This window comes from Mustelus asterias, chromosome 21 (assembly GCF_964213995.1).
Source record: "Mustelus asterias chromosome 21, sMusAst1.hap1.1, whole genome shotgun sequence".
NCBI classification, from domain to species: Eukaryota; Metazoa; Chordata; class Chondrichthyes; order Carcharhiniformes; family Triakidae; genus Mustelus; species Mustelus asterias.
Genome location: NC_135821.1, coordinates 33,633,110 through 33,647,666, shown reverse-complemented (window position 1 = coordinate 33,647,666; position 14,557 = coordinate 33,633,110). Strand labels below are relative to the sequence as shown.

The window sequence follows — 14,557 nt, the reverse complement described above, 5'->3', positions numbered from 1 at the left end:
TGCCGCCTACCTTCTCTGAGCTTTAGTATGATAGGTATCACAGCTAAAACCAGTCACATAGAAACTTAGAAAATATGAGCAGGTAGAGGCCATTCGGCCTTTAAGCCTGCTCCACCATTCATTATGATCATGGCTGATCATCCAATTTAATTGCCTGATCCCATTCACCCAAGTGCTATATCTAACTGCTTCTTGAAAACATACAATGTTTTGGCCTTAACTACTTTCCATGGTAGTGAATTCCACAGGCTGACCACTCTCTGGGTGAAGATACTTCACCTCATCTCTCTCTTAAATGATCTGCCTATTATCTTAGACTGTGACCCCCTGGTACTGGACACCCACACCATCGGGAATATCCTTCTTGCATCTACCTTGTCTAGTCCTGTTAGAATTTTATAGGTTTCTATGAGACTCCCCTTAATGCTTCTGAACTCCAGTTATTACAATCCTAACCGATTCATATCAGTCCTGCCATCCCAGGAATCAGTCTAGTAAATCTTCTCTGCACTCCCTCTGGAGCAAGAACATCCCTCCTCAGATAAGGAGACCAAAACTGCACACCATATTCCAGGTGTGGCTTCACCAAGGCCCTGTATGCTTACCTTCAGTGACTGGTGTACGAGGACACCCAGGTATCGTTGCGCATTCACCTCTCCTAATTTATGACCCTTCAGATAATAATCTGCCTGTTTTTGCTACCAAAGTGGATAATTTCACTTTTATCCAAATTATCCTACATTTGCCATGCATTTGCCCACTCACTCAACTTATCCAAATCACACTGAAGGATCTCTGCATCCTTCTCACAGCTCACCCTCCAACCCAGCTTTGTGCAATCGGCAAATTTGGAGATATTACATTTAGTTTCCTCAACTAAATGATTAATATATATGGTGAATTGCTGGGTTCCTGTGGTCCCCCACTACTCACTGCCTGCCATTTGTTTTGCCAACCAGTTTTCTATCCATCTCAATTCACTACGCCCAATCCCATATGCTCTAATTTTACACGTTAATCGCTGCAATATAAATGTAACACAGAGTACCAGTTCGTGACAACCTGCTGCATAATTATTGAAAAAAACATAGTCCACAATCTTCTGATCTATGCTAGTTTTGCAAAATATTTACTCTCATATGTGGAAATTAATTGGTATTGAAAATTGCTATGTAAGTGATCTTAGACACTGAAGAGCACAAGCAGATCACGAAGAATAGTATTGTGTAGTGACATGACTGTACTGAGCCTTCAACTGTTAAAAATAAAAGAAATGGAAACATGCCCTTCACCTCAGTTTTTTCCATCATTAATCACTGCTGCCCAAATACACGCAAAATTATCATCCATTCTTACTGTTGAGCCTTTGATAATACTGTGTTTAGTGATGTTGTGACATGGGTCGCAAACCCTATATTGTTACAAAAGAAAGTAGCTCTTGAGATTAGTATTGTATTTTCTATAATTGTTCGAATTCACTTGTTATTTTAAAATATTTTACTGGAGACCACAAAGGGGTCCGCCCGAGTGTTAGTAGATTTTTCTAATTTGCAACAAATGATTGTTAGTCCTCTCAAATTCTAGCCCAAATAAACATTATTTATACTAACTTCTGGCAATATTAGATTTTATACAACTGCATTATATTAAATGACATGCAAATTGCAGTATAACTGGGAGAATCGGAGAACTGGGAGAGATACAGAATAAGGGATTAATTGTAACTATGTGATATGCTGATTAAAAAAGTATACTTCATCACAGGAAGTGATGCAACATCACATGATCTTGCTCACTCTTGTAGACCTCCTTCTGCACTGTAAAGATTCTATAGTAAGATGAAGCCACTCAAATTTTTCTCATACAGTTTTCCTCACCTGTTTCTGAATATTCTTTGTGAGCACGAAGAATATTATATTGTGCCAGTAGGTGTAAGAACAATTGTAGAAAATGTTCTGCTATTACTGGAAAGCATCAAGCAAAAGCATGATTGAATTGCCGTTGCAAATTAGCCAGATATCACATGACATCGGGCCTCACTGCGAAGGAGAACAGTGAGCTGGTCTGTATGTTATTATACAAGTGTTTGTGCAGATAATATCCTTGTCAGACCAGGGATCAATGAAGTCCAATGATGTGCGGGTTAGGTGAATTGGCCATGTTAAATTGCCCCTTAGTTTCAGAGGGACTAGCTCAGGTTATGGGGATAGGGCCTGGGTGGGACTGTGGTTGGTGCAGGCTCGATGGGCTGAATGGCCTCCTTCTGCATTGTAGGGATTCTATGAAAAAGCTACATATGATAAAGTAATAAAAACATTTGATGCCTACTTCAATCTGTGAAAGAATAGTATAGTTGAGTGGGCTAAATCTAACAATCGTATCCAACAACAAGGGAAAAGTATTGATATATTTATCAACATCTACATAGGCTTGCAAAGAACTGTGAATATGGCAGCTTAAAAGATGAACTAATCAAGGACAGATTGTTGATGGAGTATTGCCTGACCACTTGCAGTTGATAGATGACTTAACCTTAACCAAGGCAATTCTACTGAGGGCAGGAAGCAAAATTGATGGGTGATTCTGGATATCAAGGAGAAGCATATCCCCAAAATTACTGACTCAGTAAATTATGTTAAATTTAAAAGTGGAGCAGTAGCTGAAAAGAAATTGAGAGAGGAAGAGCATTCATCAAATGCCTCAGCTATCTATAATCTGTGGTTGTAAATAACATAGATGTGAAAATGGTCTGCCAAAAGGGCCAATTGCAGAAAAGAGAGTCACTTTCTAGCTAAATGCTGGAGCAAGAAGAAAAGCCTTCAAAAATAGCAAGATCCATGAAGTCAAAGATATCAACGATATTGAGATACCTTTCCTTAGAGAGATCCAGGAACCAAGCGGAAGCTGTTGCAGCGCTGATATCTTAGTCAAGGGAAATAAGACACATTTTAAGTTGGACACAGGTGTAGCAGTTTCGGTGGTTCTTGATGCTGAACCATAGTTAAAGAAAAGTTTTCTTCAGATGTAATACAAAAAGCCAAGAGGTATAGAACTCAAGGTTGTAAGACAACTGAATGCAACCTTCCAATATAAAGAGAAAAAAGTCACTGAGACCTCAAATGTGATCCTGTACCAGAGTCATTTCCTCTTACACAGGAAAACTTGCCAACTTACATCTGATTTGCAGAGCAGAGAAAAAGAAAAGTCAAGATCAGCCTAAAAAATTCAGAGCTGAATTTCCATAGCTGTTCACAGGACTAGGAAAGCTGAAGACCGCATACCACATCAATCTACGTCCAGAAACGATGTCAGTATGCCTGTTTACACTCAAGTTCCTCATCCACCCTTGCAAAGATAAGAAAGGTATTTTATTCTCTTTTGAAGCAAGAGACTATTTCAGCTGTGATAGAGCAAACAAGCTGGTTGGCTCCCACTGAGGATAGCATCAGTGCCAGAGCCCAATGAATCTAGCAGAATTTGCATAGACCTTACCCAGCTAAACAAAGCAGTTGAATGTGAATTTCGTCCTCTGCCGTCTGGATAAGAGCTCCGCAAAATTGGGAAAGACTTCAATCTTCATGAAGCTAGATGCAAATAATGGTTTTTGGCAACTATGCTTCACTAAAGTGTCTAAGTTGCTCACAATTTTCATTCCACCTTTTGAGAACTTTTGTTTCAACGGATTACCCTTCGGCATTACATCAGGCCAGAAATCTTCCAGAGGATAATGTCAAACATCCTAGAAAGACTGGATGGAGTCATTAGTCTCATGGATGATATCCTGATCCACTCAGACAGAACATTCCTGTGTTGACTACAGGAAGTAGGAATTACATTAACAACAAATGTGAATTCTCACGGCCAACTGTCAAGTTCCTTGGGCATATTATAGATGCATCTGGAGTTCATCCACAGAAGACGAGCAATAAGGTGTTTCCAGCTCCTCGCAATGTGACTGAGCTCCAGAGATTCATGGGTATGGCGAACCAAGTTGGAAAGTCCTTGCCTAACCTAGTTGTTATCAATAAGCCACTATGTCAGCTGTTACAAGATAACAGGGGGAGGAGACCACCATACAGCTGTTATTAGAAAATCAAAGAGATGCTGGTATCACCTGACATTTTAGCTCACTATGACCCATTGTTGCAAACTTCAAAAGGACTGGGATCTTTCAGTTACACACTGGTGGAAAGCATAGACCAGCTTACTATGCATCCCGTCAATTGACAAGTGACCAAACAGAGATATGTAGTGATAGAGAAAGAAGCATTGACTGCTACAAGTGCTTGTGAAAAGTTTGCAGATTACCTTCATGTTTTCAATTCAACATAGAGACAGACCACAAACCCTAGTTGGCAAAAATATCCCAATGAGCACAATGTTTCAGACTGAAGATGATGATGTTTGATGCAAAGGCAGAGGCTGGGATTTTCCGCTCTCCTCTCTTTCCCTCACCCCAGAGGTGGAAGTAACTCGCCATTGGCTGCTGGTGAGATCTTCTGTTCCTGCTTGGAGTCGATGGCCATTTCTGTTGCCTGCTGGCCATGCTGCTGGGTTGCCGTCAACGGGACCAAAAGATCCCACCAGCGGGAGGGCTGGAAAATCCCAGCCAGAGAATGGTCTGGGAAAATGGTGGGCCATTGCAGATGCATTGTCCTAAATCCGAGTAACAAGGCCTGAACAAGGTGACGCAGCCCTTGTTGAAGATGTAGAAACTTTTATATCAACAACAACCACAACTCTGCCTACAACTCAGTGACTGAATTAAGTCAAAGATGCACCAAAAGCTGATGAAGAATGCACTCAGGTCTGAGAGTATTGCATCAAAGAATGGCCAGCATACATGCCAGAAACCCTTCCCAGACAGCACTTTTGAACAGAGAGGACACTTCAGTGTAGTTGATGATTTAGCCACCTATGATGAGAGAGTGGTTGCGCCAAGAGTTCTGAGACCTAATATACTGCAACAATTACACCAAGGACATTTGGGCGTCACAAATTGTCGAGCCAGGGAAAATTATTCTCTTTAATGGCTGTGGGTCTCAGTCTTTGGAAGAAATTATATCAAACTGTATTACTTATGCTATTCATCATCAGGAGACAAAAGAATCATTGGTATCAGGCTTGAACCTTCATGGAGTGGCAATCAGAATCAATGTCTTACTTTTACCTTTTTTTGATCCTGTCAGGCAAGTTTAAAGGTCTAGCCAGGTTTAAAGGTCTTTAACAAGCCAAAGAGTAGGTAAGTGGGTAGGATTTTGGCTGGGGCTTAACATCATTTGAATTCCTCATGAGAAGAAGACTGTGAATGTGACTCCCCTCTCTCCCACACACATGCATGCTGAGTGTATCAGTGACGCAGTAGTCTCATCACTGGACTAGTAGTGCAGAGACCTAAATGTTCTGAGGACCCAGCTTCAATTAAAAATCTGGAATTAAAAGTCCAGCGATGATGATTGTTATTTAAAAAACTCATCTGGTTCACCAATGTCCTTTAGGGAAGGAAATTTGCTGTCCTTACCTGGTCTGGTCTACATGGGATTCCAGACGATATTGACTCTTAAATGCATTTTGAAATTACCTAGCAAGCCATTCAGTTAGGGATGGACAGTAAATCCTGGCCCAGCATCACCCGCATCCCATGTAAGAATTTTTAAAAGCTGATAACTTAGTATTATAGAATCCCTACAGTGCAGAAGGAGGCCTTTCGGCTCATCGAGCCTGCACCAACAACAATCCCACCCAGGCCCTATTCCTGTAACCCCACGTATTTACCGTACAAGTCCTCCTAACACTAAGGGGAAATTTAGCACAGCCAGTCATGTGCCTAACCCACACATCTTTGGACAAGATGAGGGAGAAAGAGGATAAGTATCTTCCAGCCAGATATGACACGACCTGCCAGCCTTCCAACCAGGAGAGGCGGTTTGGATCCGAGACCAAGCTCACAATGAATGATTGATCAAACACCACATCCAAGGTCCTAACTCATCTCAATGGATAATGGTATGGTGCTTTTGAGAGTGGTTGGGGAGGGTTTAAACTAATATAGCAGGGGGATGGAATCTATGTAAGGAGCAGGTGGAATCAAGATCAAGAGAGAAAGACAAGGAAAATAAGAAAAGAGATAGGCAGAGAAATCAAGGTCCAGAATCAGATAAGGCACAGTAAAAAATAGTAGGAATGGGAAGAAGAGCGTTAAAATGACTAGCCTTAAGGTTTTGTATCTGAACGCTCAAAGCATTCAAAATAAAATGGATGAATTAGTTGTGCAGGTAGATGTACAAAGTTAGATATAGTTGGGATTACGGAGATATGGCTCTAAGGTGACCAAGGATGGGAACTAAAACTGAGAGCCAATCAGTGTTTAGGAAGAACAGACAGAAAGGAAAAGATGGTGGAGTTGCATTGTTGATTAAAGATTTGATTTATTATTGTCACATGTGTTAGTATACAGTGAAAGTATTGTTCCTTGCGCACTATATAGACAAAGTATACTGTACATAGAAAAGGAGAGAGTGCAGAATGTACTGTTACAGTCATAGGGTGTAGAGAAAGATCAGCTTAATGAGAGAGTTTAAAAGAGTTGGAATGCTGAGAAGCATAGAACGAGAGTAAAAGGTAGAATTAGAAAGTATACTGACCAAGGATGGGAACTAAAACTGAGAGCCAATCAGTGTTTAGGAAGAACAGACAGAAAGGAAAAGATGGTGGAGTTGCAGGAAGTCGCCACACTCCGGTTACTGACACAATATTGAGGAAAGATATTAGCACAGACAATGTGGAATCTGTATGGGTCAAGTTAAGAAACTCCAAGGGGCAAAAAGCATTTGTGGGGGGGGGGGGTGGTATACAGACCATCAAATTGTTGTGGTAATGTTGGGAAAAGCGTTAAACAGGAAATCAGAGATGCATGTGATAAATTATGGGTGACTTTAAACTGCATATAGATTGGATGAATCAAATAGTCACAGTAAAATAGAGGAGGAATTTTTGGAGTGTATACGGGCTGGTTTTCTGGACCAATACATTGAGGAACCTACAAGGGAGCAGGCCATCTTGGACTGGGTATTGTGCAATGAGAAAGAATTAGTTGGCAATCTTGTTGTGAATCTTGGAAATGAGTGACCATAATATGATAGAATTCTTTATCAAGATGGATAGTGACAAAGTTGACTCTGAGACCAGGGGCCTGCATCTCAGTAAAGGTAACTATGGATGTGTTGGCTATGATGGACTGGGAAACATTCCTGAAAGGAAAACCAGTGGACAGGATATGGCAAGCATTCAAGGAACGAATAGTTGAACTCCAAAACTTTGTGTGATTTCAAGAAGGAATTAAATATATCTCTTGGGGCTAAAAGAATCAAGGGATATGGGGGGGAAAGCGGGATCAGGATATGGAATTTGATCAGCCATGATTATAATGAATGCTCGAAGGGCCGAATAGTCTACACCCGCTTCTATTTTCTATGCATGTTTCCATGTATGCTGAGATGGAACAGATGTGCACTAGTCAAAACAGTTCTCTACTAAATTAGACAGACCAGAGTTGCTGCATTCAGCTACTGATGCAAATGACTACCAGACTGTGAACGTGATTTATCTATTAGTTCTCTTTCTGCTCAACAGAATCTGAAGAATCACCTGCGGGACCCCAATCCTACAGCACAGTGGTTAGCACTGCTGCCTCATAGCGCCAGGGTCCTGGGTTCGATTCCCAGCTTTGGTCACTGTCTGTGTGGCATTTGCACATTCTCTCTGTGTCTGCATGGGTTTCCTCCAGGTGTTCCGGTTTCCTCCCACAGTCTGAAAGACGTGCTGGTTAAGTCATTGGTCATGCTAAATTTTCCCTCAGCGTACCCGAACAGGCGCCGGAATGTGGCAACTAGGGGATTTTCACAGTAACTTCATTGCAGTGTTAATGTTAGCCTACTTGTGACACTAATAAATAAATTTTAAACTTTAGCTTTTAATCCCCAATCTGCTCCAAAGGAGCAGAGATCCATTCATATAGAGGAGTGAAACCACCACAATGGTTGTCCCTATAACAAAATAAATTGAAGTCAGACACTTGGGGAGAAGTATAATATAATAGGGAGAATTATGGACTTGGGGAAAGATGTCATATTAGGGGTTAATTTTAATTATGCTGATGAGACACAATGGCTGGAATTTTACCGCCTCGCCCACCTGGAATCGGCGGCGGGCGAGGCTCACAGAACAGAAATCTCCGTTGGCCTCCGGTGGAATTTTATGATCTTGCCCGAGCGAGGTCATAAAATTCCACCCAGTATACCACACAGTGAAGTGATGCAACATTACGTGATCTTGCTCTCTCTTGTAGACCTCATGGCAAGTTGAAGCGACTCTAAGATGATTCTTGCTAAGATCAGAGTTTTCTTTATTTCAACACATCGTGAATATTCTGTGCTAGCACAATTAGATCAAGAATATCATACAAATAATGCACACTGGTTCCCAGGCCTGGAGAATCATTTTTGGCTTACTTGATTGCCTGTGTGATGTTTGTTTAACCTCTGAATGCTGCACACCCTTTCACGAAATCCACACAGCCTAGTTCCCAGCGCCAGACTCCAGGTCATCTGCCCAGCTGCCTGTTTCCTGACTGCCCTGAGAACTTTCTAACTTTTTGAAAGAAAAATGTTCCATTCTTAAACTGTTCAGCTAGCTTGAGTAGTGAACATGCACAACAGCTTAGGTGCAAGGATGCTGAGGCCATGTATTCAGATGTTAACCCATTTCTAATCTTTCAACCTTCATCCCTGATCTACAAACTTTGTTTAATTTTGACTGCTTGATACCATCTCTTAATGTGGTTTCTCAGAAACAGCCCTTTATATTGACAGGGTTAGGGTTAGGGTTCTGGATGATTATCATCCTTCATCTAGTTTCCAAACTGGCTTTGCTCACACATTTGCGCAGCAATTATTGAGCTAAAATGTTAAAACAAAGCATGCCGGGATACTTTGACCAATGTAATCCATTCTAATATTAATTGCACCATGCATTAAAACATCTGATGTTGTCAGCCTTAGCTATTAGATATCATTCCATCTTGGTGTGTCTTCACCACCTAATATGATTTGGGCATGACTCGCACATCAATTCAATTACACACTCAAGGGTTGGGTATATTACATTGGGTCAGTGAGATTGGAGAGGAATTACTATAGAATCAGATGATATAAAATATCTGCAAAATGAGGTCTTTTATATTTCATATAAAACAGAAAATGCTGGAAAAAGTCAGCAGGTGTGACAGTATCTGTGGAGAGAGAAACACAGCTAAGAAAATCCAGTTTCTTTATGTTAGTTTATATAATAGTACGAGAGTATAGAAAATTTCTGGTCGAGGATATTGCAGATCAATCATAGAGATTCCATTGGTTTTTTTCACGAGAGAGAATTAAAATCCATTTTGTCAGAATGATTTGCATCGTTTTTTTCTCGGTGTGGGGCTGTGGAATTGTGCAACAGTTATTGAGCTAACAGGGTGTGAATTCATACAGAATGCATTAATGTGTAGTACAAGAACTAGCTTTCATAAATGTTTGTGTTATTATTCCTCAGGTTTACCTGCACTGATTGTAGCCATTTCTGTAGGATTTACAAAAGCCAAAGGATATGGAACAGCAAATTAGTGAGTATATGTAGAAAAGCACTCCCTCCAAATATTGCTGTGTTACAACTGCACTATCCAAGACTTGATGCTAAATTATTTATTCCAACATATAGTTGCGGTCTTTTCTTCTCATCCAAGTTAGGTATGTACATATCATAATGCTACGTTCTTCTGAGCTGTTGACTGCTGTGCTCAGCCAGTTCACATTCACCAGTTACAATCATAAAATCTGATAGTTTTAATATAATGATAAGAATAACAAGGTTTGTAATGCAATGAGTAATGTACAAGATATTTTCAGTCTAACACTGGGGGCTGAATTTTACATTTAGGTGATGGGTGGGAGTCCATTCCAGAAGTCAATAAATTGCTGACTCCTTTACAGAATGCTGTATAATACTTGTAGCAACCAGTTAACAGCTGCATGGTGGAGAACAAGCCAGCAGCATCGGACAATGATGGGAAGCACACCTAATTAGCCACCGAAGGCGGGACATCCAGGAACAAAGGGTGCAAGCTGTATCCAAAAGGTGGTCACAGCCACTCATTTAAAAGGCCCCCGACATAGAAATGTGGCAGCTGCACCAGGAAAAATTGTTCAGCACATTAGAATTTTGTGGTGGAGATTTTGAATTAATTTCAATCATTTCCGTAGGTAAGTGTTAATTTTTAAATATATATGATCGTTTTTCCAGTTGGGAAGTATTCAGGATTCAGCACTGAAATGCAGCTAATTACCCTGATGAACAATGAGTGTTTAGGGAGATAATGAACAACAAATTGTTAAGTCTCTATGTCTCTCCAAAGATGATTGAGAGAATAGAGCCAGGAGCTGGGAAGGGAAAACGATCAAGGATGGCCCAAGGTTTGGCATTGATTCCCTGTGAACCCTCCTCCAGGCTATCAATGATAGGTGGGAGGCCCTCATGCCAACTGACGGGAAGAGATCTCTCAACCAAAGTAGCCTGGACTCAGTAGAGGTGTGCAGCCTTGAGGTCGTTCATTGAACCTGACTTCCATTCTGCAAAAGGCTCAGTGATCTTCTGAGATCTGCAAGGGTGAATTTGTCACCATTCTTGAAATGTGCATATACAGAAGGTTATGTTCTGGGTCCATTTTGAGATTGTTTTGTGTTTTTCCCAAGTGTTTAAGGCATCATGTACACATGCCACTCATCATGGTAACAGGGTTTCTGAAGGGGGTGTGGGAGGTAGAATGCAACATCTATTAATTGGCAAAGAGCATTAAGAAAAGTTTTCTACTGACAGAATACATAGTGACCTTACATGTGAGACAGGATTGTCACATAGCATCATTGTTATTACAATTTCCCTCTTCGACTGCAGGACAAGGAGATAAAAGAGGGCCAGAGGCGGTGTGCCAAGACTAGCCATGTTGACTCTTATTAAAGTGGAGTGCTGCAGATGGCTGCCAATGTGTGGAGCTCGGCCATTGGTCAAGGCAAAATAGGAGGGTGGCCCTGGAATGATGAGATTTCAAGGCAGCATTTTTATAATTCCACTAAACATTTATTAGGAGGGCTAGGGAAGGGAGGGTACATGAGGCTGGGGAAGCTGTCAAGAATGACGCATTAAAATAAAAGCAAAATACTGCAGGTGCTGGAATTTGAAACCAAAACAGAAAATGCTGCAAAAACTAAGGAGGTCTGGTAGTATCTGTCCAGAGAAAATAGTGTTAACATTTCAGGTCTGTATGACTCTTCTTCAGAATGAAACATTGATGATTTGTGACTTGAAGGCTTATTTGCATCAGGGAGGGATGTGTACCCTATGTTGAATGAAGTAAGATTCAAACACTGGGTCATATCTCCCAGAGGTTTCAGTTCTTGCAATGAGGCAACTTGTCTCAGAGCACTCACCTTGAAGGTTGAAGATGTCCCTAACACTCCTTTCTTTTGTTTCCTACACAGATGCAACATTGGCAACTACATGCATCTGCCCCAAGGAACTGATGTTAACCACTGAGGAAGAAGAGGATGCCTCAGGGGGTGCAGTGTCACATCCTTGCTCCGCACCCAGCACTAGCACAGATACATGCACCTCGGTGGGTATATGGGCGCATGCTGGTGAAAGCACATCACAGTCGCAAATACAGCTGCTGGAGACTGAGATGGGACAGGCATCTGGCACTGGGGGGAGCTGCTGGAACCAACCTAGATACTGATGGTGAGCTTCTGGATGCTGGACATACGATGTGAGGTTTGTGGAGATGTGGCAGAAAAAGGTTGTGCACTCTGACATGGACTTTGGAGGATTACATCCAGGCCATGCAATCATGAGCGCTGCAATCACCCCCTCTCCAGAATGTATGGCTTCCTCTATTGACAAATTGGCAACTGCCATGGAGAGCCAAACTCAGCAAATCGCTGATGTGATAGTGATATTGTGTCCTGAACTGCACTCCATTGCCTTGTCTCTCAGCTTTGGGGCCCAGAGCCATGATGAGAGAGAGAGACGAGGAATCTGGAGTCACGTGCTGTTCCTGGTCACTCTCAGGAAAGCAGGGAAGGCCAATTGAACCTCATGATAGTGGATGAACAGCAACTGATGTCATCAGGGGACATCTCTCAGTACTCTTCTGATGATGACAACCTCTCTACTGCCCTCTGCCATTAGCACACATTCCTTCAAGTGCCACAGTGACAAGTGTCCAGCAACTGTGCATGGGGCTCCCAGCACGCTAGAGCCCTCAGCTTGAAGTGACCAGAGGATGGCCACCAAAGTCATTGCAAACAGGGAGGCATAAGGGTCAATAGCCTGTCTCCAATGCAGCTAGCAGCAAGGGAGAATACCATGAGACTGAGCACAGAAATGAGATAGAGAATCTGGTCAACTGGTGCGGCAACAATAATCTCTCCCTCAATGTCGGAACAAAACGAAGGAGATTGTCATCGACTTCAGGAAGTGTAAAGGAGAACATGCCCCTGTCTACATCAATGGGGACGAAGTAGAAAGGGTCGAGAGCTTCAAGTTTTTAGATATCCAGATCACCAATAACCTGTCCTGATTCCCCTATGCCAACACTAGTTAAGAAAGCCCACCAACGTCTCTACTTTCTCAGAAGACTAAGGAAATTTGGCATGTCAGCCACCACTCTCAACAACTTTTACAGATGCACCACAGAAAGCATTCTTTCTGGTTGTATCAAAGCTTGGTATGGATCCTGCTCTGCCCAAGACCGCAAGAAACTACAAAAGGTCGTGAATGTAGCCCACTCCATCACACAAACCAGCCTCCCATCCATTGACTCTGTCTACACTTCCCGCTGCCTCGGCAAAGTAGCCAGAATAATTAAGGACCCCACGCACCCCGGACATTCTCTCTTCTACCTTCTTCCGTCGGGAAAGATACAAAAGTCTGAGGTCACGTGCCAACCGACTCAAGAACAGCTTCTTCCCTGCTGCTCTCAGACTTTTGAATGGACTTACCTTGCATTAAGTTGATCTTTCTCTACACCCTAACTATGACTGTAACATTACATTCTGCACTCTCTTGTTTCCTTCTCTATGAATGGTATGCTTTGTCTGTATAGTGCACAAGAAACAAGACTTTTCATTGTATGCTAATACACATGACAATAAATTAAATCACACCGTAGCACCTGGGACATATTCAAGAAAACCCCATATTAGTCACATTTGTTTACACATGAATTTCTTCCTTATTTTTGGGATTTGCGCATTTTCATGGTACATCAATGATTGCATTTTCGAAATCTTATCTGGCTGCATTCATTCCTTAATTGTGTGTGCATGTATGGATAAAGATTCAAATGTTGCTCTGGTTTGATTCTGTGATTAAGTGCATTCTTGCAATTGGCATTGTTTGTTTGAGGAACATTGCCCATATGCAGCACTGTTGTTCATGTTGTGGAGCTACACAGATAAGGTGTTGCTGGTCAGGTAGCTCATTAAGTCAGAGAGACTCATCCTTTGGAATGTTCTGATGATCAGAGCTTTCCTTGTGCCATTTTCCATCAGACTCTCGCTGAGACTGGCTTGGACATCTGCCTGATGCAATACTCTATCTGACTCCTCGTCAGAGGTCCGGGCTGTCTCCCTTAATTCCACCTCTGGAGGGTTTCCCCTCTTGATGGACTAGTTTGTGCAGCACCGACCAGACTGCTACCATGACCGAGACTCTGGTGCTTATCAGGGCACTGCACCTGATCTGTGCAGCATCTCAATCACATGAGCAGACAAATGGACATGGTTGTTGCATGGCTTTCATATCCATGGCACTCAGATCCTATCCTTGCACTTTGGACTGGTGTTATCAGCCACTTAATCAGGGGAATTCCATTGCCTCTGAGCTGCAATCAATCCAAAGCATGCCTGGCACATGGAAGTATCTGAGATTGTATGCTTTGTGGTTGCTCCCCAGGTACCTTACAGAAACCTGCATGATTCTTTGAGTGTGGTTGCACACAATCTGCACATTTATGGAATAGTATGCTTGCAGTTGATAGAAGTCCTTGGCTGTCCTGCTGATGCTTTGATGGCTGCATTGATACATTCAATGACCCTTTGCACCCATGGGAAACTAGCAAAGCCTCTGGCGCTTTCCAATTGACTGCTGTTGTGTGTAGTAATGGAGATATATCAATTTGCACACCGAAACATGGTGCAGCAGTCTCGATGGGCCGTGTGATCTACTCCTCCTGTTTCTTATGTTCATTAAGAAGTTTAACAACACCAGGTTAAAGTCCAACAGGTTTATTTGGTAGCAAAAGCCACACAAGCTTTCGAGGCTCTGAGCCCCTTCTTCAGGTGAGTGGGAATTCTGTTCACAAACAGAACTTATAAGACACAGACTCAATTTACATGAATAATGGTTGGAATGCGAATACTTACAACTAATCCAGTCTTTAAGAAACAAAACAATGGGAGTG

At 42.0% G+C, this 14,557-nt stretch overlaps 1 protein-coding gene across 1 annotated transcript in view; it reads left to right on the top strand.

Annotated features, from left to right (window-relative positions):
• LOC144509533 (adhesion G protein-coupled receptor B2-like) overlaps positions 1–14,557 on the top strand; it is a 962,811-nt gene that overhangs the window by 841,624 nt on the left and 106,630 nt on the right. The window contains exon 21 of the mRNA XM_078238437.1: positions 9,595–9,664. Coding sequence (XP_078094563.1) covers positions 9,595–9,664 — 70 coding nt within the window. The remainder of the gene's footprint in view (positions 1–9,594; positions 9,665–14,557) is intronic.